The sequence below is a fragment of the Ambystoma mexicanum genome, chromosome 9 (genome assembly GCF_040938575.1).
Source record: "Ambystoma mexicanum isolate Mex_15411 chromosome 9, UKY_AmexF1_1, whole genome shotgun sequence".
Taxonomy (NCBI): Eukaryota; Metazoa; Chordata; class Amphibia; order Caudata; family Ambystomatidae; genus Ambystoma; species Ambystoma mexicanum.
Genome location: NC_090931.1, coordinates 1,303,987,120 through 1,304,011,893, shown reverse-complemented (window position 1 = coordinate 1,304,011,893; position 24,774 = coordinate 1,303,987,120). Strand labels below are relative to the sequence as shown.

The following is a 24,774-nucleotide window of genomic DNA, read 5'->3' as shown; positions in this document are numbered from 1 at the left end:
AATTATTTCTCCAAATTATAGTTCTTCGATCCTGTGTCATCCCCTACACTTTGTTGCTCTACAATGTGTCTGAGGCAGTGCTTAATTTGTGGGGGCGTTTGCCAGGGCTCTGCCCCAGTAATTAATTTTGAGCCCCAGAACATATTGTCTCAGACTCACTTTAATTATGACATGATGATGGGGCATCCATCAACCGCAATGAGCAGGTGCGAGCTGTAGTGTAACCCCAAATATGTTGATACTGTGGAGAGCAGCTATGGGTGGTGGCAGCAGTGGTGGGGATATGACCACCCGCTATGTGACATGAGGAACCTGAAGGTGTCTCACCCGCTAGTCCCCTCAGGTGGTCAGGGCATGGCCATCGCCTTTGGATCCAGACTCTGGGGGTGGACCAGTGCAGGAGGATCACCTGGGTGAGGGGTCTTCGGGGAGTGGGACACTGGATGGCAAGACGTGGCATCCCTCTCTTCCCTGTAACACCTTTACCCCATCCTACGAGGTAGGATATGTGGAAACCTTACCCCCGCCACCTTTCCCTTCTCCAGCACTTTCAGACGGACAGCCCGCTCTGGGAGAAAACAGACTTGCACCCGAGTAGTGTACCTGACCTGTCCCACTAGTATGGTCAGGCTAAGTCAGGCAATTACTGTCAATAACTCATACTTGACGTCCATTAAAATTCCCCACACAGATGAAAGGTGGAGCACGAGAGCACACTGAGTGAGAACAGTTTCGAGTCGGCAGCTGAACGAAGGGAGAAAGACAGCAAACCCATAAGGGTTCATAAGAAGGTAAATACCCTTGACCTTTTCGCCAAGACGCTGTTACACTTTCTGCCTTGAAGGTTTCTTGAAAGTAAGGCCAGGAAACCAGACTGAATAATCTTGCATTTTGTGTCAGAGATACCGAGGGCCCTCCCACGTAACTAACCAGGGCTGGGAGGAGGAGGAGCAGCAGCTGCTGTGGTCTCGCCCTTGGCTCCAAGAACAAAAGCGCTAGAGAGATCAACACAGCCTGTGAGTTGGGGAGACCGATGCCAGACTGGTCTGTTGAAGTCAAGGTGGCAAGCAGCAACAGTGTATAATGAACATTGTTGAAAACGTCTTATGAAAGACTTGAGTAAAGCTAAACTGCTAATGAATGTTTACATTTTGGCAAGATACAATACCGTTGACAGTCGTCCGGCACCGTGAGTGTGCTCAATCGAAGGTATCACGCGAAGAGACATGAAAGTGGAAGATTGATGAAAACAATCATGTGAAGTAAAATCGAAGTAATCCTGCGACGGTTTAAGCAAAACCTAGTGCACATCTGATTTTGGTAAAAAGGGGACCTGAACCCGAATGGAGGAGGTCCATAGTCCAAGCCCGAATGGGGGAGACCAAATGTGAACATTGAGATATCAAGAGGATCGGACCCCGAACGAGGCAGATCTGTGGTCCGAGCCTGAACAAGGAAGACCAAGTGTGAACATTGTGATAAAAGGCCGACTCTGCCTGAAGAGGGAGACTCGCGAAGAACATTGAAAGCAAGAACTTGTGTATGTAAATTCCTGATAGGAATGCAACTTTGGAGACTTTGTTACCGCAGACCCTCTGCAGTAAGAGGCTTTGGCAGAAGGCCCTGATGCCTGTGATTTGAACTGCAGCCTTGTGGCTGAGAAGCCAGAGTCTGTGCGAAGCTCGATATGTGCTGCCTACCCCCATGCTGAAGACTTGGGGAAATGGAAGTCAACTACTCAACCGTCCTGGCATATTATTTCTATAACCCTTTTTCTTTTTGTATGCACCATTGTCCCACACCCTTGTGTATCTAGAGTTAGTATAGTCACTTTTATTTGATGGACTGGACTAGGACTGTGTAATTATGTGGTCGTAGCTGGTGGTCTGTCATTTTTTTTCTAAAAAAAAAAAACAAAAAAAAAGTCAAGACAATTTTTTTCGGGGGGAAAAAAAAGGCAAATTCCTTTTTTTATATATATATATATATATATATATATATATATATATATATATATATATATATATATATATATATATATTTTTTTTAATTATATATTTATTTTGGGGTCCGGGAATAAAAATAAATGGGTAAAACAAAACTAAAAAAGGGGGCTTGGGTGGGGAACCCCCCCCATTTCGAATAAAAAAAAAGTATTTTTTCGAAAAAATAACTTTCGCCATTTTTTGAATTCGAAAAAATGAGTATGAACCGTCGTAGCTTGCTCCATCCTTAGCTTCAGGTTTAGATAGGCATTCAACCAAACCAATTTGAAGTTAAATAAACACCCTTGAACTGTGATCACTTGTGTCTGTCTTTGTTTGATACCATGCCTTTCTTTCAGAGTGCTAGAAAATATGTGGGCCCTGGTACTTTACAAATTGAGCACTGGTCTACAAATTGAGCACTGGCCTGAGGTAGTATTGTGCATGCATTCACTGCAGGCAGGTCTACCTAAAGCAAGTATTGTCTGTACGACAGTTCATAGCTACCTTATTTAAAGTAGTGGCTTCAGGGTGAATGAATGCTTTCACCCTGGTAATTCCTACACACCAGAAAGCAGTGGACTCTGTTATCTACTTGCTGTAAATCACAATGCCCTGACTGGTGGTATTACCTTCAATGAGCTTTGCACTTACTGGCTCGAATCTTTTTATGTAAAGTGGCACCTAAATCATACGGGCAGCAGAAATGGCACGCAAAAACTTGGTCTCCTGTGACATCCCAGGAAGTACAGTTCCATGATCTGTAACGTACATAGCAGGCCTCCCTATTTTAAACCATCACCAAGACAGCGGGAACACGATTACTGAAGAATGTTACTGGGGAGTTTTCGGAGCGGGACTGGATCTGGCAATTTAAAAAGCCCCCTCGATTTTGGCGATGGTCGATGTGAGGCTGCTCTATGTGTAATTCTGTGTCAACCACGATTACTGACATCAATAGTTTTGCCTGTGCCGGGTGAAGGAGAAACCCGGCCGATCTGCACAAATTCTGAATCTAAGAGTGAGTCTGTGTAGCATGCATCCTACTACACCAGGGGGAGGCTTGGCTGGATGGTCGGGGTATATGGTGAATAATGAGTGGGAACTGAATGCCATCAACCAATCCAGCAAAAGATCGACTGGCCAGTAATGTGGAGGTTGCTCCTGCTGAAATATTTAATGAAGGTACTAAGAAGGCAGCCATTAGCGGGCCTAATACTAAAACTGAATTATTGAAAAAATTGCCGGGGGACAAAAATTGAGGAAGATAAAATATTTTCGGAAGTTGGGCTCAATCACGCGAACAGATCTTAGGCACTAGGTGATCTTAAGAAATGTTGGAAATTTATAAGACAACTAGCTCCATCTTTATCAGTGATCATAGTCTGTTACAACTGTCTCCATAGGATTATATGGTTCAACGTCTGCCTGGAGAAGAGATGGCGGTAACTGAACCAGCCATACTTGTTGGTGATGAAGACCAGTTTTCTTTTTTTAATGAATCATTCAAATCATGTTGCTAAGCAAATCCCTGTATTGCCACAGCACTCTATGCATCACACATTACGAAATATCAGCAATAAGTATGGTGCAGAGTTCATTTTCTACTTCAGAGGACAATATTCATCAGGAATTATATACACACACACACACACACACACACACACACACACTACAGATTAAGTGATGTGAAAATGTGCCTAGAGATGATACATCAGATAAAATAGTCCAGCTTATAAGTCTTGGAAGTAGAGTGACAGCGGTTCAACTTGGGAAATCGACAAGGTGCCAAAGCAAATACAGTCGAAACGGCTGGACTCGGACAAATCTATTATGGCGACCGGAAGTAGAACTGCCGTGTATGATTGGTAAAGGAATCAACATTAATATCCTCTGCTGAATCTATTCCCCAGAGGAATATTAAAGAAGAATAGATCCGATCATGTTCTGCCCTGTCGGTCCTTAATGGAGGGAAAATTTGAGGGCCGGCGTTGTTATGGATCATTGCCAAAGAAGGGGGAACCCTATATTTCAGACCTAGTGAAACCGGTGGCGAGACCAAAACTTAATCCGGGGCTTGGTAAGGCATTATTGGGATCACAGCACTGTGGGTCTGCAATGTGAAAATGGAGGAGCCCAAGGTGTGTGGGGCAAGTTGCTAACGGCTAAGTTGCCCAGGAGTAAAGAATCTGAGCCCATCATTCCTCTCGTGATCATTGAAGAACCGTGCAAAAAGGATATGGGCTCTCAATGTAACATCAGCATCGTAGGCAATGGGAAGGAATGTTGGAGCAGTTTTAGTATGCACAGGAGTTTAACTTCGGAGAATGAGAACTGTTTTGTCTGGAGACCAAGGTGCCCTTCTATCCAGGAGGGAATGTGATACTTTCATTCGCATTAATTGAGGTGAGGAGCACAAGTCTAATGGTGGTAATATGAAGCAAAGGGGCTCCGTCCAAGATCAGAAATGGGTACATATGACTGTGTTCACCTTATGAAAAAAGTAGTGGTTCTTATGCCATATGCATTGGCGCATTTGCAACATCTCGACAGTGGAAATGAAGTACTGGACCTTTAGTGCATTTGACAAGGTTCTTGTTGAAAAGATTTGAAAGTAGCCAGAATGGTGTATTACTAAACAGATCAAATGTAATCCAACTTCTACAAGAAATACCTACGGCTACTAGACACAAGACATTGAGTGGCTCTACTTTCCGGATGACGAGCGAACAGACTACGTACTATTGGACTTTAAATTGAACATAGCTGTGCAGATGATTCACTGAGGGCCATGGGATATGGTCTCAGAGACCGTTTGGGAGACTATTGGGACTGCCCAAAAGGAGCCACCTAGTTCAAACCCATTTTGTTTGGGGTCCCACCAGCCAGTGTAAATAACTTGTTTGACGAATGAGAAGGGTGGCATCTATTCACCCAATAATGGCAAAATCAAAGCACGATCACCAAGGCTGGCTCTGGTTACTGGAGCCACTTGTGTGCTCCTTTAGGAAGTTACTAGAAAGTGGAACATGGCTTTATTAATTAGTTGATTTTAATTTGGAGATCTTATTTTGGAATACACGTGGTTTCAACAGGGAAAAGCAGATGGGCAGAACATTTTTGAGCTTCATAACATTTTTTAAAATTTCTTTTACAAGATGTATGGTTTCCCTTAATAGTAGATGGTTTCTTTGTATGTCAACAAATTGCAACGAACAACACAGTGGGAAGATCCTCTGGAGGCCTTGTAGTAATGGTGCAAAACTACATTCTTTCTGAGGTAATCTCAGACACCACTTTTGGCTTCTTGGCAATCAAGGTGACGATGAAAGGATTCGCTTCACAAAGTTCTTGTTGCTAGTTGACCCATGTAGTACACATTCGGAGAGGGATGTGAAATGTGTGAACAAACTGGCAGCAACCTCATGGTGGTTGGTGACCTAAATGCAGATTGCTTTCCGGAATTGCATAACACTTGGGAAATGTATGCATCTAACTCTAGAGTTCTTGGTGATGAGAAAACATAGTTCGACTATGGGGTTGTCCCACCCCCTCCATCCCCCCCAAGACCGACCTGGAGAACTGGTCAGAAATCCGCTTATCTGTATTATGCTGCATTTACCCCGGCCCTGTTTGACTTTTGTGTGGAAATGAGGGTTGACTATACAGATTTGAATGACCATTCCCTGGTTATATTACGAATGATCTACAGAGCCGTTATCATATCAAGGCCCTGGCTAATATGATAATGAATCAGAGTGGTAATAGAATCTCAAGATATATTGGAAATGCCAGTAGATATAATTGCCAAATACTAAAGTTTATAAATAACTCGCCTTGGTGCAAAATGTTTCCTTTATTACTCGTTGCCTTTTTCAGGCTTTCCTTGATGATTTTAAGCAAATACCCCAAGGTAATAAGAAAGATGAATTTTCTGTTACCGCACTCTATTCATACAATAATTCAGAGCTAAGAAGTGAGATACAGGCTTTAACGAAATGTGGCTATGGTGGGTAGATGTATTTGGCTAAATTTAAACATCTGAAACATTTAAAAACTGGTTATACACTAAAAGATAACAAGGATTCCAAAATGCTTTATTTTAACCAGAAATATTTCCAGAAATGTCTGGCACCTGATTAATGTTATGAATAAAACCCAAGGTTTGAAGCACTCTCTTGTGCACCCTCTACTCAAGAAACCTACAGCCTACCCCTCCTGCCTGGCTAGATATCTTCCGATCGCTATCACTCCTTTCCTGGGCAAACTCCTTGAGAAGCCGGCCATCTCCCAGCTTAATCTCCACAACAATTGTTAGTTGGCTCCATGACCATCAGTCTGGCTTCAGAGCTGCCAGAAGCACGGAAAATGCTCTCCTGAACATCCGTGAAGACCTGCTCTCCAAACTTGAATCTAATACCCCATCTGTCCTCATCCTCCTCAACCTTTCTTCTGCCTTTGACACGGTCAACCATGTCATCGTGCTCAACCGCCCCCGCGATAACCTGGGTATCACTGATCAGGCCCTGGCCTGGTTGACCTTCCTCTTTGACTGACCCTCCCAGGTCCTATTTTGGGTCCTTCCTTTCCTCTCTCGCTTTCTACCTGTGGTGTTCCCCAGGGGTCTAACCTCTCTCCCTGGCTTTTCAACCAATACCTGGCACTACTAAATTGCTACTCTCTGCTCAAACTTGCAGTGCTATGCAGATGACACCCAACTTGTTTGTAGGCTCCCCTCTGCAACCTCTTCTCCCTCTCTCATCTCTATCTGCAATCCAGCAATGGTGGGGCAAAGACCTCTGCCTTAACGCCAGTAAAAAAGACATCCTCCTCATCGTCACACCTGCACCCTCCTTTCCTGTCACTCTAGCGGCCTCCCTTGGCCCTCTCCCTGCCTGCTCCCACTTGCGAGGCTAAGAGCCTCCGGGTCATCTTCGACTCCACGTTTCCTTTACTCCTCACATCTGTCTCTAAAAAATCACTATGAACTGCACCTCCTCAGAGGCATTCTTCCTTTCCTCTCCTTCCACCAGAAGCTCACTTTCTCCATAGCTCTGGTTCTCTCTAGGCTGGACTATTGCAACAGCCTCTTTTTAAAACTGCCTACAACCACTCTCCGCCCTCTGCAGCTCATCTAGAACAGGACTGAGGCTTGTCCTGGGCCTTAAGCCCTGGGATCGTATCTCTTCATTGGCTCCCGGTAGCTGCAAGGATTAAATTCAAGACCCTTTGCATTGTTCACAAGGCTTTCTGCGGCCTGGGTCCACAATACCTTCAACTCTCCCTCCGTAACTACCTTCCTACTCGAGCTTTTCACTCCAACTTCCTCAGGGTCAGTCGCTTCTCCAAGCATCGAGTTGGTGGTAGATCTTTCCGCGACTAGGGCTTCCCTCTGGAACGGGCACCCTGCCTCTCTGAAACTTGGAGAACCATCTTCAGTTCCGGAAGGCCCCACAAGACCTTCCTCTTTGTTTCTGCCTTCGCTCTTCATCGCCCCTGCTGATCTGTCTGCCCTGGCACCGCCTGGTTACCCTCTGTTTTTGGGCCCAGATCCCTGCCCACCCAGCCACACACCTGCACTGCCTCCTGGCAACCCTTGCACTTGGGTCTGTATCTGCTACCCTAAAGTCCCCTTCCTGCACTTATTAGACACCTGCTGTGTATACCTTAACTCTTGTACTTACCACCTGCTGGCTGCACTTCTGTCATTGTTCTATCATGCGTTCAGCACTTTCCACTCCTCCCCTGCCCCTTGCACTTTTCCCCCCCTCCCTCTCCTTCACACTTGCACATTCTCAATGTCACTGGGGCTAGTAAGATTTTTTTTTTCCTCTCTTGTTCCCCTCCCTTGTATTGTCACGATCTGAAAAAGTTGTGCATGGGCACGATACAAATAAAAAATATATCGTAAGGTACCCAGCAAAGCAACCCTATTGCTGAGTGTGAGTGGGGGAGCCACTTTAGAATGTATATCGGAAACCAGATCAAGAAATTCCTTGTCTTATGAAAGAAATATTGTGGGAATTGACAATAATTGGAACTTATTGATTCTTTGTTCAGGAAATCCTCTAATTCTAGGGCTGCTGGTCCAAATGGCTCAACACAAGAATGTGGTCTAAGATTTGTTTATTCTGTTTAGCTCGGTAGTGAAGACAAGGGGGTTGCCAACTTCCTGGCATATTGCTGTTACTGAGATCGGATGATCCCTTCTCGCTAGTGAGAGCAGCAAGATCCTTGCAGCATTGGTCCTGTGTGGACTGGGTCGCTCAGTCTAGCCGCAAGTCCCAGACTGGCTTCAGAAAGGTGCTGGGTACAGAGCTAAATGGTCTTGTTGTGGGCTGGTTAAGGGAAGAATCCCTTCGGTCAGGAAAATGACCACGTTAATTGCAATCTGTTACGGTGTAACCTAAGGGATTGGCAGATACCAGAGTCCCTTGTGGACTATCTCCATGAAAATGTTTTAACAGGTACGGTTCAACGGACCGGGTGCTCTGACCTAAGGTCTTTCGCGCAAAAAGAAGCCTCCATCAGGGCTGCTATTAGCTCCGTGCCTATTCAACCTTTATTTGTCAGATTTGGGTAATTTTCTTTTTCTTCTTTCCAGATCCCCTGTTAAATTGGGTACATCTGGTGTGTGGGAGAACAGTGGCTGATCTCTCCTCAATCCTTAACCTATTTAGGTTTTAAAATGGATGCAGCTGTCAGTATGGGAGTTCATATGACCCGTCTGATGAAAGCTGCTCAAGCAGCCATGCAGATGAGATTAGAATCCTCTACTGTAGATTTTCTATTGGCTGCTGCAAACATATTCTAAAACAAAGGTTGTCCTAGGTTTGCTATATGGCACAGAGGTGAACTACAAACTGTGATGACTGTTATAATAAAATTTCCCGGGTATGGAAGCGCACACTGGGTTTACCTGACTGTGTAGCTATGGCTTCCCTGAGATACGAGCTGGGACATGCCTCATTGAGCTGTTTATTGGATTGGATAATCCTTGAGATTGTTGATTCCTTTTGAAGGGTTCTCTATATGAGGATCTGGTGAGTATTCTGTATTCTTTGACCCAGAGTGTGTTGATTGATTTTTAGGGAAGGAGCTGATCACTAGTTGACAGCTTTAAGCTAAATACGATCTGATACAGTATCCAAAGGAAGATCTTGCTGAGAAGTGATTGGATAACTACAATCACTAAAATGATACTGTTTAAACTTTATATTAACTTCTCGCCATTCGACAAGCCCCGGAGAAACTATTTCGAAATCCTGCAAAATGTTTCCAGTTGCTTATTGGGCTAGTGACTTCCTTACATACAGGCTGAACCTACTCCCTACAGGCAAGATCTGCCAAGTTTATACTTTGAATAGGGAAATGGGTAATGGCTGTGTATTATGTAAAACTCCTAACGGGTTACAAAATCGAGATCTCATCATTCTGAATTGCCCCGCTCTAGGAATTATGAGGACTCTATGGCTGGGGTGATTCATTCATAATTTTGTTTTGTTGTCACATTAAAATCTTGCATGAGGGAGGTTAAGTCAAGCTAAGGTTGTAATATGTATTTGTTGCCTTTTCCATTCTTCCTTGAGTATATTTTGTGATGATCACAATGTTATGTAGCTATTGGAATAAGTGATTCTTTTATTATTCTTTCACTTTTTTCTTGTTTTAAACATTGAAATGTTATGAATTATGTTTCTATATATGTATATGAAATGTTTTCTTCTTTGTTAACTTGTGTAAGGTTGAGCATGAACAACCAGATTCGCAATACATTTTTAAAATAAACATTGATTTTAGAAATGACGACTACAGCATGTTGCTAAAACATACCTTACTCGCAGGAATTCAACACAACTAAAATTTGCTAGAAGTGAAGGAGTTGTTGCTTTTCATTAGGTCATTAAATCGCAGGTGTTGAAAAGTAGCGTGATGATGATGGCAAGGGCTGCCCCAAATTACGTCCGTGCTCCTCCTGTCTACTTCCAACACAGGAGAAAAACGAGCAGTTTTGAGAAAATACTTCTCTTCAGTACTACACATGGACTACTGAGCAGCTGAAGAAGCTGTGTGCTGGTGCCAGGGTTAAGAGTCCCTCCAGTGCTTTGTTGCCTACCTGTGGACAGTGGAATTCCTTCCAGAGCAGTGCATCGTCTTCTGGCATAAGTGAAGGTGAACACAAGTGCTTGTTCGCTAAGAACAAGTACGAATTTGGATGCCCAGGCCGATTTAATTGCTCTAGGAAAATGTGTTGGAGCAATGTTAGATTTTTTTTTACTTAATATTCGTATTATTGGTCCAGTGATTTGACAGTCAAACAAATGGACAGTGTTTGGCCTCACGTGTTTGTGTGTTTATGTCCCCACGCACAAGTACTCCATTTGTGTGAAAACCCATATATCGTGCTTATTTTTTTCTTTTCGCTGTTTTTACAAATATTGTATTTCCAACCACAAAATGGCGTGTACACTTTGTTTTTTAACGTTCACATTTTATCTTGCCCTCTAGGCCACCGGCATTGCCCTGATGTGCTTGGGAGTGCTCAGTCAAATGAGAATCTATGCCGTTAACGTGGTCCTGACGGAAGGGTGGTCTGGCTCCCCAATGCTCCTGACTGGGATCGGCATCCTGATCTTCCTCATGTCCACTGTTGGAGCCATAGCCGTCTTCAGGGACAACCATGGCATGATCAAAGTGGTAATTTCCAACCTTTTTTGCAGTTTACAATGTGTTTCTATATATTGATTCATTCCAGATTCCTCACGCTGTCCTAACCAGTGCTGTTAATACTCAATGTATCTATGGCTGAAGAAGGAAGGGCTGACTTAGCCTGACCGCACAATCTAAACTTGAGAAGTGCAGGCTTGCCCCATGTGGGAGTCTCCAACTGATGCATATTGCAGAACGTATGATCGGTGTCCTTGTATTTTTCATTAAATAATACCAAGTCTACACTATCCAATTCTTCCATGAACCCTGTTCTTGAGAGGACCATTTTCAAGCGGACTTGAGAATAAGTTACTTCTTTGTAGGAGTAGTTCTCCAGTATTGGTGTCTTTTGTAAATTAACATGTTATGGGTATTACCACCGCCCAGGCTGGGCACTCCTTTAACTTTAAAATCCACACTAAAGGATTTATTTTTTGTATACCCATACCTGATAACAAACGTACTCATTTGTTAAGAGGTAGGCTGGTTAAGTATGACCTCTTAAAGGGAAATTCGTGCCACTCACCTAGGTTCTACACCCAGAGGCGTAATTGCAGGTTATGGACTCCTCCCATGGGAGGGCGGCTGCAAAGATCTCCAGTAATGGTGAACTACTGGTACAGGTAAGTCGCTAATAAGTCTCCAGTAGTAGTAGTAGTAGTAGTAGTACTTTCATAGACTTAATGTGGATTACAAAACAAAGATCTCCCCAGAAAACCCAAGCATTACATTAAACACTTAACGCTTCCCATAACTGGGCTGGAGTCCAGAAGACATTTCATCAAAATAGATTTGCTTGAGCTGCCTGGACAACTTGAGCATCTTCTTGTGCCATTGGGATGGGAAAGAAATATTTACTGAAATTATGCACGTTCCCCCCCCCTAATTCACACTGTTCCCAACCCGGCCTAGCCATCCCTGAATTTAGTCCCGATGATTCGGTTCCAGAAATGGCACCCTACTGGCCAAGATTGCCATATGGATCCGCCAATAAGAAGTATTCTTATAATAGCCAAGATCATCTTTCCTTGCAAATCTCCTCCTACCTGGTGCCATTGCATATCTAGTTGTTGAGGTAGAGTGTTAGTCTGCAAAAGTGAATCCCATGAGGCCCAACATCTCTTGTAAAACCTGGCTGATGCACTGATTCCAGCGGCCACACTCCAAAGGAACTTCAACCTCTTACTGCACCGCTATGTTAATACAGGCTTGGAAAGGGCACTAATGCCAAGTAATTTCCCAGCGATGCACTGCACACCGTGAACTACAGTAATAGACTTAGGTTCACTGTGCTATCAAACCGTATTTTCAATGTGCATCTGAACATGATAGTTTCATCCTGTAAAGCCATGGATTGTAACTATATTTGAGGAACAGGGCTGTAAATTTGATCAGAAAGGACTTGGAATAACCCATTTACAGATGGCAAAGTTATGCCTTTGCAATAACGCAAAGATGGGAGAAAATGAGGAGCCCGTTTTAGGGTTTGAACAAAGTGGGACCAAGATAAAGAACAAAAACAAATTCACAACAATAAACATTAACCTATGAGGGCAAGTGCTGCAAAGTAAAGGATCGTATTGTAAAAATAAACAGTGACATGCATTTATGGAGTGAGTGAGAGGCCAAGTGGGTAGGATGGTGGATCAATAATGGGAAGCTTCCTCACTGGGCAGTAGGTGAATTTTAAGCCGAGCTTTAAAGAGATCTACAATTGGGCTGACACTGATTGTGATGGGTAGCAGATTCCAATGCAGCGGGGTGAGTAGGGAGCAAAAGAGCGGAAGTGAGAGGAGGCACTGGCTGGGCATGGGACAGTGAGGTTGAGTGCAGAGGAGGGGTGGGTGCAAACTCTAGTATGGGGCTGCATCCCATTGAATGTATTTTCCCCACTGGATGATCGGAGCGAAACATGGCTCTTCCCCACTACAGGTGCTGCTGATCATATACGCCGATATCAATGGAGCTTCATAGTATGGATGATATCCTTCGTTAAGGCACTGACTTTCCTTAGCCTATTTGAGAAATGGTAGAAGGATGTCATGATGGCAAAGGCCCAATAGTCGTGGCCTCATGCATCTGTTTTGTTATTGAAGGAAGGGCATTGTCTGTAATCTCTCCAAACAATGGAACAGTCACAAGGAAATCCATTACTTGGGCCTAAAAGCTTTGCCCGCCAAATATGCATGTTACAGTTAAGGTGTCTTTTGAGAACCAACCCATTGTTTATTACCCTAACGTGTGCATCTGCCAAATTCAGGTGGACCATTCCAATGTTGCCCCACACAAGCACCCATGCTGCCTTTCCTCTGGAAAGAAGACTGGCAAACGTTAACCTTGTTTAAATTCATCTCGTATATCGAAACAATTATTTCTGTAATATTCACTCTCACTACTAAAGACATTGCATATTTGAGAATTTGAGGGAGAAGGATAATTCAATGTTCTAGCAAGCTTCAGGTTGGAGGATAAAGTTTGGTGCATTTGGTCAACCTTAGCTTGTGTAGTTAAGGCAACAGTCTCTCCTCCCTGGTTCTCAAGTTCTTCCTTGGGAAAGATCAGATATCCTGGTGTGGATGAAGGGGATCTATATGATTACTGGGCCGATTTCTTTACAGGGGGACGCCCCACATGCCCCCTAGTCACTCCCACATTACTTGTTTACTGTACCCATCACCCCACATATATATGGGGTGAAATGGAGAAGTTGAAAATTGGCATTTTCGGCTGTTGCAGTAAAATCGGCACAGTGATTGTATGATCCTGATGAAGGCAATGGATGCATTATCTTGGGACTCCTCTTGACTCCTGTTTTTTTTGGTTATGGTATCCACAAGCCTTGACAAGTGACCCACAAACTGTACATTGCTTTAGCCTGATCAAAGGGAGTGAATTAACCCAACGTACAAAGCCCAGCAGTCCATCAGCAAAGCATCCAATGAAAAAAGCAACGGCTTCCTGTAACCTGCAAGCCTACATCTAGCAAATGTACCCTTTACTTAAGGGCATATAATAATCTGAAGTGACTGTCGTTTTGGAACTTGGGTGGGCATCACTGATTGGTCAGATGCATTTTGGATACCGTGCAGGTATGCATTTATTTCTTTATGGAATAGACGCTTGTTTTACATTAACGGATAATTCTAGATGTGACCAGCCTTAGATATGGGAGCATTAACATTATGTGGCCTTCCCCCTCACCCCCACTTTTTTTTGTTTGTTTGTTTTTGGGATCATTAAATTGGAAATCGTTAAATTGGGCAACACAACCACGCATTACTGTAACTCTAAGCCGTGGTAGGAATCTGACATGAAGCCCACATAATGGGATATTGTTATCTCCAATCATTAATTGGTTGTAGAGGAATCTTTATCAAGGACATAAACTGGGAAGAGCCCAACCAACACACCCTTATTGGCTAGGTGAAGAGCAATTACATTGTGCTAGTGAGATTCTAGGAAACTCCTGGATGGCAGCTTATGCCTATGTATCAGTAGAGTACAATTTAAATCTAACTTTACATGCCTTCGCTGTGACTTGTGGTTTTCGTAGTTTGGGAAGTGAGCTTTAGGTTGGGTGGGAAATTGAATCGTAGTTGCTATTGTCAAGAGGGAAAATGTCCAATTCCCTTTATATTACATATTGATGGTGGATAAACCTCTTGAAAAGACAATGCCAGTTAGAGAAAGGTGCAAGGTTTGGTGGCTGCTAGTGTACCGGGGTTCTGTAACAACCAGGAGGAGAGTAGGGTGCAGATAATCAACATTTAGTATTCTGTTCTATTAGTCCAAATCTTATTTCATTAACTGATAGTTCATTTCAGTTATTGGTTAAATATGAATACATGGAATAGTTTAGTATGTGGTGCCCCTGTTAAGATCCAGATTGTTAAAACAATATTGTGTTTCACAATGTGTAATGTTTATCCAGGTACACTATTTCCATATGAAAAGAAGGATTCTTCCAAAATAGTTCGTTTTTCTGTTAAATATTGGCAATTAACAACCATCCTTCAGAACTAGAAAAGCTCCTGTAACGCCTCAAACTGTACCAGTTTCTGGATCGGAGGTTAAACCTCCACTGATTTTGGTGGCTGGTAACTAGCTAATCCTGGCAGGAGGCAAAGCTTGGGCCTTTTATTAGAATGGAGTAGCCACCACGTAGATTCACTTTTGTTTCTAAGGTATTTAATCTCTTCTTACTGGCTGAAATCCGCACTTGGCATTTGAGAATTCTCAGTTTCCTTGGAGAAAGCATGTCCTACTTTCAAGCCAAATTCCAAATATGCGTTTCTCTCCAACACAACCATATGAAACATTTTGCTTTTCGGCCTTCACGCAATCAGAGTAAAATACTGTAGAGGCTGAATGCCGCCAGCATTCAAATAAATGTCTGGTGGAGTCATGGCTTTTTTTCACCAAGACATTATTGATTTGTTTCCAGGGACAGCCACTCTTTCACTTTTGTTAACGGAAATCTATAGTGGTGGGAATGCGGTGAAGGAAATCAGTGTTGTGTAGCTTAAGACTGTGTGCCATTTAAGGAGTGTTCTTATCCTTCGTCACAGTCCTACGTTAGGGGGAGCCAATAGAATAGGAAAAGTCCTTATCTGGGGAAATGGGCGACCATGCTAGCCCTTTGAATTTGAAGCCATTATTTACTGATACTGTTGGCCTGAGGATAGCTCAGTCATAAGACCTGTTTGATTATTAAGATGCAGACACCATCACTGGTAATTGTATTATTTTTTTTTCACTTCAGTAGTGGATGCAACCAAGTGTCCCAGACCCCAAAGACCTCTGTTTTCCTCTACGGTCCTCGCTGAGTTAAAATAACCTTCAGTAAGAGCAATACAGAAAAATGTGGCGAGGAAGATGGCACCACGTTCAGCCCAGAATAGGAAGAAAATGGACCGCATTAGTATTGGCAAAAGGTAACCAAAAAAGATAGCGCAGGAAAGTAGTTACCTAACTTCCAGTTAAGACTTCCACAAACATGGGGATGATCACTGGAGGATGTAATTCCAGGAGTAATTAAAGGAGTGAATTTGCGCCCATGAAAAGATGGTGAGGTCTGCTCAAGAAGGCGTAGCCTGGGACCAGATGGCACGTGGACAAATGAAAGAATCATAGGGTGCGGGCAGGGGAAAAAGACTGAGTCTCTGATTGACCGGCGTTTAATGCTCATGGGTGATCAACCATGGGGTAGGTGTTGAGACTGGAAGTAACTTCACAGTAAATTTATGGGGACTTTATGGGATTTTTTGTGGGATTTTGGTACCCTTTTTAAATGGATAGTTTGTGGGGTAAGTGTATGAATTAGGGTGGGGGCAGGGGAGATTTCCCCTGCAAATAAAAAATGCAAATAAAAATAAAAAGTTTAGGAATTTGTAGTTGTTTTTGGCCATGTTTTATTTTCGCTATTTTAACGTAGAACTAAGGAATACATTATTTAAATGGAAGGAACATATACTAAATCACAGGACACATATTAGAGCGAACCAAAAAAAACTATTAAAGCGATCAAAGTGAGCAAGCTTGTGGTGGGAGCCAGACCAGAACTTGATGTGCCAGTGAGAGAAGCTGTCCCACAAACACTCCGACATGGAGGATGCAAGTAGCAGGGAAGACTCTAGCATCGTGCCTGGTTGAGCTGGCAGAAGAGTGCTTGAGGACGTGGTGTAGAACCTGAGCAGGCTTGTAAGGTTAACCCCTTGAAGAGTCAGCAGATGAAGGGATGCTTTGCGGTAGTTGTGGCTGCAACACTCCTGAGCACGTAGCGGCTCTGAAGGACCAATGGAGAATGGATGAGCGCCCAGGAGGTGCTACTGAAGGGAACTGAGCCATTGAGGGATTTGCTTTGTTGGGGTTGTGGAGCCAACTTTCCAAGAAGAACAGTGACTCTGACCAATCTGGGAAGTTAAAGAAGAATGAGGGACTATGCAGAGATGCTCCTAAAGAGGAAAACACCTTTTGCTTTGTGGAAGTGGTGTTGCAGTCAGTCCAATAAGCACCTGAGCCGTGGGAAATATGCAAAGGAAAGGGCACTAATCCTTTCAGATGCAACAAAAGTACAAGTGCTGAGAAAGAGAAGCCAGATATGTTTGATGGCATGAACCCATTGAAGTGCATCCAGAGTGCACTTGATTTGTATGCCCAAGAAAGTACAGTTTGAAAACAATAGAGCAAGTCAAAGTGGACCAAGGGCAAACGGCTATAAACACAGGTCATGTGTCAAAAAGAAGTTATTAAGGTCCAGAGAATCTGATACAGAAGCACTAACAGTTGAGAAGGAATGCATTATGGGTTTGGTAGTACAGACCATTAAATGACGGACGGGTATGTGATCTAGTTCACTTTTCTGAGTGCTCGGAGATTTTTTATAGATGTTTCTCTTGGCATCAAGGAAGATTGTCATGGGGGCACCAAGTCGGACTTCTGAAAGAGAGACTGTGGTGTTGGCCACAACTTGCATTTGACGAATTTAAGAGACTTATCCCGACAACGCCAGAAGATAAAGGTGGAGCAAGAGACTTTTTAACCCATTTAAAAACCTCTACATATTAAAAGGTGTTATATTTTTCTAATCTTCCATTTGACAACAATTATTCAAACATCTCACTATGCTGTATTCACAATGTGCTTCATGCATGGCTACCTGTGCCTTCTAGGTGCCCTGGAATGAATCTGAACTTCATAGATGTCATCGGGTGCTTGCAATGATTTATGTGTCGTGCTGATGTCCTGTGCAGCAGGCAGCATACTACAGGAATGAAGACTAGAAGATGCAATAAATGGCGAAAACCTGAAAGAGCTGTCTGGCCGGTTTGCCCCACACACCATTCAGTGACGGGGAGTTCTTCACCCACCTTGTATTTCCCTTTCAAGGTTTCTGTCCCCAGGCTCTACTGGCCCCTCCTCCCTCCTGTCCTTGGCGTCCTCTCCTTCCTTTAAGGCGGTTCTCTCCTTAAGGTGGGTTAGCCATGTTTCGCGTCGCAACAAGATGCTTGATATAATTGGCAAACGCTGCTGTGGGAAAATGTGTATGAGGCGCCATGATATTGTAAACTGAAACATTGGAGACGCTGCTCCAGTGTTTAGCTCCCTTACTTTGTCCATTCTACAGTAGAGGGTAGCGATAAGAGATGGCATGCAGATATTTGTAGTTTAATAGTATGAAGTGTGACCTTTTTTGGTGAACAAATCAAACGCAACGTTAATGTGGGAAAGTACTGGAGGTAATTTAACCATGAAATCGATACTATTCGCCTGCAACTGTTAGCGGATGTAGCAGAGAGCCAACGGGTCTTCTCTTGGAACATTTAGCCTGGATACAGACAAGGCAGGTCTTTAAAATATTCTACAACACTGTTTTATATGTAGCCACCAACATATTTGCAATGTCGATGGACCTATGTTCTCCAGCAAACCAAGAGGTGATGGCTGGAAGGTTTAGAATGAATCTTAAACCTCTGGGCAACCCTCCAGACCATTGTTACAAAAGGGGAAAGGCCATATGCAAATCGGGTGTGATCCCACTATTCTGTTTTTCTATGTAGCCACCAACATCATATTTGCAAAGACCATGGACTTTTGTTCTCCAGGGAATTGTGTTGGCACCAAGATATGACCTGCTTCAGGAACATGCAGCAATCATTGAACAAAGTGGCGAGTCATCTGGACAAAACCTGCACGTTTTTGCTGTCCTTTAAAAGCCATCATCCGACCAAATCCAAAAAGTACCAAGTACACACATGATTTGAAGTCCGAATGGTAGGACCGACACTAGGCTATTCCAGCACGTCGGTCTAGTTTCAGGACGGGCCATCCGCTTACTCCTTGGACGGAATGTGATCGTGCAGTTCCAAGTAGAAATAACGAACTACATCTCTTAGCAATAATACCCTTGGCACAGCCAGGTCCCAGTAGGTTCTTATGCATTCTGCTCACTGCAACCCAGTGTTAGTCACACTGCAAGTGATGACCCGTTCAAGAAACTTGTCTAGAATGGGCATCTCCTTTGAAATGATGGTGTAGTTCAGATTCTCGGTAATGAGATTTTGTTAGAATGCCACATATGCAACTGAATAGATGCAGTGCAACATTGCGATGGTGCTACTTCAGGAGCAGTGGAGGGGTCACTTTCTACAAAGAAAGGGCGTGGTGGATGGGCATGCTGTGGGATAGGCATGGAGTGAATGCCTACTTTCTGACATCGAGGGTATTTAGGGAAGATATAGACTCATTATTTGGAAGTCTTTCTCTCCGAACCGGGTAAGGTGATCTGCAATGGTCGAGAATCGTTGGATGAAGTACCTGTAAAAATGGCCTTTCCATTATCCATCTGCACCCTTCAAACGATTAAGATACATGCAAGAGATTAAGATGCATGTAAGGAACCTGTTGGCGGGGTTTGGGGGGGGGCGTGATCATAGACGACCTCGATCATTCTTTCATTCTTGTATAAAGTCGATGTTCTCATTAAGTTTGTAGCACAAAGGACACGTATGGAATATGTGCAACCAGTGTGTGTGTGTGATGCTGGAAATACATTGGAGGGACGGGGCCTCCCTGTACTCCCTTATCAGTGTTCTGTGTTATTTTATGTACAGGAGTCCAGTTGGGAACCCTGGCAGTGCAGCTCTTTTTCTTTTTGATTGTAGTGAACAGAGACCCTTGGGATACTCTTATGGCACCCATGGGTGGGGGTACAACCCTGTACCTCTAGTGTATGTTTTCGGGCACCTGTATGTTCCCCACAGAGCAGGGTATGGGCTGGTGGCAGCTTCACGTTGATGTGACAGGAGCTCTTGAGTATCCCTTTTGGGATACCCAGGCCCTCCCACAAGAATTGGTGGATTCCTGATGGAAGGCAAGATGGCCCCTGGGGCCTCATGGTTTCTATTGCTTGTTACCTTGTTTTCCCCTGACTCTGTCCCTTCCCCTGACTGGCAGTTGGTTGGAAGAACCATATATGGCATTGTGGGCGAAGTCCAGGCCAGACTGGTTGGAGCCTTCCGAGTGACTGTATGTTGTGGGTACACCCTTGGTATGGGACGTGTGTGACCAAAATGCATTCTATGTTATGGGTGTCTCATTTGTGTGTGACTCGGTGAGACAGCCCTGCCTGAAACCGACATCAATGTAGTGTAGTGTGCTGAAAGGCTGGGTGCTTGCCCCAATCCACATTCCTTGTTATGGGAGTCTGGGTGAAGGGGAATGGGCTGAATGCCTGTGAGCCTGATTGCCTGCCTGCCTGCATGAATGCCCTTCTGTGTGATTGGATGACTGAGCCTGAGTGAATGAGGGACAGATGTGTACATCTGGGGACCTCTCACTAATTTTTTCAGAAGCTGAAGTTGAAACTTGACACTGCTTTTTGACACCCAGCTGGAGAAGATTGCTGCTGCATTTCCTTTGACGTAATCCAAGAGCTGTTGAGTCTGTCTAGGACTGATCCAAGAGAGGACCTGACGGTGAAGATCCAAGGTCCAGCTGTGGGCTAGTCCCGATTGCCAAAGCTATCCCGAGGTACTTGCGGCTGCAGCACTGACAGGCCAGAGGACCACCAGCCATGACATCCGACACCCAATGCCAGGCCTGTATCCATCACTGCTGAAGGCCTTTCGAGTCTTATTTGCAGCACCGAACATTTTACACCAAGGCCTACCACATACCTCATCTTCCCAGGACATTCACCATCGAGGAAATGATTGATCGGCGAAAAGCACTGCAAAGCTCGAAGCTGTTGTATCACTGCAAGTTTTCCACTTTTCTTCGAGGGTCTCGACGACCAGTGGCTCCTTCAAAGGGGGTCCATCCTCGAAGGATACCAACGAAGGACCACCGAAGAAACTCTTCCACAGGTACATTGGGGTGGTTGCTTCTTTTAACAAAGAAGCAAGGCTTATTGAGGCTTATTGAGGGGGGGAGGGGTCGGTCCTTGTGTGCATCTATCTCTAAAGAAAGCTTTCTGCCATTGCTTAATAGATTGTATAGATTTGCCATTAAAGTATTACCAGAGTACAAAGTGTTATTGGAGTGGGTGTGTGTATATTCCCATTCTCAATTTTTTATAAAGAACTGTTGGCACATAATGTAGGGTATGGACATTCCTTTGTGGGGGCTTGGGGATTCGCTATACTGCAGAACCAGCCTGCATCACCTCCTGGGAGCTTACGCCTTGGTTGCTTTTCCATAGCTTCCATAGCTACCATATAGAGAACCTTGGCTGGGGTGCTCTGTGCCTCTACTCTGCCATAAAGAGGACAGAAGTACAGATTCCCCCCTCCAGTCTTTACAGTGAGTATAGCAGGGTATCATTGGGATATACCGCCATGACAAGTAACTCTGAAAATCTCATTCTTCAAATTCCTGCAGGGCATTGCAGACCCAAATAACTTAACCTAATGCTTACACTGTACTTGGTGCAGATTCTCAGCCCATATGAAGGTAAAGTTGTAGGCCCATCTTGGAATACTGAAATAAGCAACCTACTTAAAAATATTGGCACATTTTAAAGATTGACACATCTGCACGCATGGTTGTAGGCAAAACCACATACACGGGTGTTTGCCATATCAAGCCCATTCTTCATCAATATCTTGTGTTCATTGTCTCTGAATAAGGATTCCAGTCGGTGTGACAATCGTTACTGAAGGAACATCAAAAAACGGAAGAAAACTGGGAGATGCAGACCTGGGGACCAACAGAGTATTAATGCTCGCTTGATGCACCACTGAAGCCTCAATCTGGGTAGCTACTAGCGAAGAAGGCAGGAGCATGCTCTATAATGGAATGCAGTGTTCCGTAGCTTAACCTTACTCCACGTGCATACCACTAGGTTGCCCCCTTGTCTGGTTTCTGAAATTAAAGGCAATCTAAATCCTTTCCCCATCCTCCTTTCTTGGGTTGGTAGGGTAAACTGCTCTGGCCAACTCATCCTTTGGCCTCTTCAAATCTCTGTGAAATACAGCAAACTGTAACCTCTTCACCTACTCACTGTTCATTTGGATAATAAAATGGAGGACATTCATGTCATCCTGCTATAGGAAACAAAGACTTTTCAGTGGACGATCACTAAATTATTCTTAAAGCTGCAACAAAATTGTGAACTGTTGGCCTAAATTGTGTCTCCAGAGTTCCCTTTGGGGATTGTCGAAGCAAAAGCAGTCGCAGCCAAAATGTCTGTCGGGAATCCCACTCTGAACCAATCCATTTCAAATGCAGAGATCGAAGTATCGAGGAACTCCTTAATTCTAGCAGGATCATTACTGAGTTTTTAACCACAGAAAAATGGTTTACCCAAAGCTATCATTGCCACCTTTTGAGGATACTATGGTGGAGGTCTTAAAACAGATTATTTCTCCTCTAAGAGTCTGCACTTAAAATTGTGGACATTTAATTAAAGGCCCATTTCTAGGCTTTACAACCTGTGGGATCGGGAAGCCGTTCTCCCCAAAAGGTGCTTCGTATGTAGTATTGGGGTGCCTTACCATATGTCACCTTTTTAAAATGTGCAACTTGTAGTGGCACTGGAGGAAACCACACCAGGCCAAAAAAAACAAACAAAAAAACCCTTCATTTTGTTTTCACGGATACAGCCCAGCAAGGTCCAGATTAGGAGCCATAGCACAAGAACCAGGGATGCATGGTAACCTCGAGTGTTGCTAGTCAGGAGTCGCCTCCTTTGCCCTTCTGCTTAGTCCTGACCGGCGTGATGCAGCTTGAGTGCTCTAAGCAGAAATTTAATTTGAAAGGTCAAGTTTTTAATGCTTGAAAAGAAGTGGGGCCAATAGTGTTACATTTAAAGACCTTGTTTGTTGAAGGTTTTCTTGTCAAAGTGTCTGCCTCATTGTTCAAACTGCAAATGTGATTTGGACTTTATTCGAGTGAAGATTGCCCTCAAGGTAATCCCAACATTTTCATTCAGACAGAAATTGACTTATGTACTTGTCTACATATAATTCAGAACTCTACAAATGTTGAAACACTGTTCATTAATGCACACCTGGCACAGTCTATATCACTGATTGCAGTTTACACCCTGTGCAGACATTGATACATTTTGTTTTATATTGATACTTATTGGGAGGAAATAATTAGAAAACATTAAGAGTATTGTTGTGTTTTTGTGAGTTTATTTTTTATTTTAACCAGCGAACATGTTTTGCATTTTAGACATTAAAAAGATACTAAACCAGCTTTACGATGTCATATTTACCTCTGTTACCCGAACATTAAAGAATATTGCTTTGTCTACTAATTATCTGGTTATCGCACTGAGAACTTACTTAGGCTGGAGATAGGAATTGGGTGTTTTTTTAACATTTATTTTATCCCAAGGAGTTAGGAGAAATCAATGAAACTTGCTTAGAGTTCTAATATTGAGCTAATGTTGACACTAATCTAAACACTTTGTTTCATGTTTTTCCTTTGCTAGTTTGCCATAATGCTGGTCATCGTTTTCGTGATTGAAATTATTGTGGGTATCGCAGCCTTTGCATTCCGAGGTAAGGTGAGAGCACGTCCTTCAATACCGGCTGTTCAACATACATATCCTCTGGTAGTCTTTGCTTGAAATTATTACTATTTTTGGGCTTCGCTGTGGAACATGATGGTACTGTTTATTTTTTTTTCTTATTTTAATTTTTATTTTTTTTAATTTTATTTTTTGGTGGTGTTTCTTTGAGGACAGTCCTCTTTGTAAGGGGATATTAATGCTGCATTGGGACGTGAATTGTGGTCATGTCCTCACTTGCGAGCCTGCCCTTAGGCAGAGGGGCCTTTGCCCAGGGCCCCCACCTTGGAGGAGGCCCCCACAAGGCTGCCTGATCTAAAGTAAGATTCCATGGTGCACCAAACTTAAATAGCACACGACAGGAGAGTTTATGGCATGCTGAAGAGGTGCTAAACCTATTGCCTGTCTGTTTTGACAAGTGCATTCTGCCTTGATCAATTAATCATGTAATGCTTTCTGTGTTCACTGTGAAATGCATAGTTTGTGTGTTCCGTATGGCACAACCTCTGTAGCATGCTTTCTTTCCTGTGGGAATTATGCTGATCATTGGCAATAGCCAAAGTTGAAATCCATATTGATTAAATTGAGTGCCACAATGGATCAGTTAGGTCAGTGAGTTGAGCAATCATTGCAAAGATATGTGTTCATATGAAAGATTAGAAGAGCACATTCCAGCAAGGCTGGCTGAACCTTTCCTATGTCTGAAGTCTATAAACCTACATGTATATGTACCTGGTTTTGGAGCATAAGAGGTGCTATTATCAGCAATGTTCCTGCACCAGAAAGAGGTTGCCATAAAAACTAACATGTCATTCGTAAGGCGAATGTCTAGAAATTGGTTTGTTCAGATGGGTCGTTCTAAAATCTAGGCAATCCCCTCCAAAGAGGAGCATAAACTATTAGTCCAAGAGGTGAATAAGTATCCAAATTCAAGACTGTGGACCCATGCTTGTATCCTCCTGGTCAAATCAAATATCTCTTGCATTACTGTGCTGTCTTCTTGTATGCTGGTGGCATTGTTTAGCTCATTACTTGGTATTTCTTATGTAGGCCATTTCAATGGAAGGGGTGGTAGACTGGAGAGAGTGGACCAGATGTTGTAGGCCTTAGGCAAGCATATTTTAAAGTCTGCGTGTTTGACACAAAAAACATTTGCTTTTTGTATATTTTCTGCAGGTTTATGAAGGACAGTTTGACAAGCCATTGTTTTGGAAGTATTTAAAGCTTAAAAGTACAAAAGACCTACCTAGATTAAATCTGTAAAATCACATCAATTGGTATTCTGGTACTTATATACTTCCCTTAATGATGGAGAGAATGAAGTTAGAATCATTCCTATTTTGCGTAGAACCCTTCTGTAATATTTAGGTTTTAAAAATTGTCAGGTTTGGAAATGTGATTTGTGTACTTTGCAAGTCAAATGCAGAAATTGCATAGTTTTTTTTAAAAATATTTTATTGATTTTATATTTTAGAAAAATAAACAACACACACCACAATACAACTGTTAATTATTTACAGAAACCACAAAAGAAAATACGAGAAAGGAAAAAGAGAAAAA

General features: G+C 43.2%; 1 protein-coding gene across 1 annotated transcript in view; it reads left to right on the top strand.

Moving 5' to 3' along the window:
* Positions 1-24,774, top strand: part of LOC138489800 (CD63 antigen-like) — an 87,363-nt gene that overhangs the window by 17,093 nt on the left and 45,496 nt on the right. The window contains exons 2-3 of the mRNA XM_069617392.1: positions 10,494-10,682; positions 23,137-23,211. Of these exons, the coding sequence (XP_069473493.1) occupies positions 10,494-10,682; positions 23,137-23,211 (264 nt within the window). The remainder of the gene's footprint in view (positions 1-10,493; positions 10,683-23,136; positions 23,212-24,774) is intronic.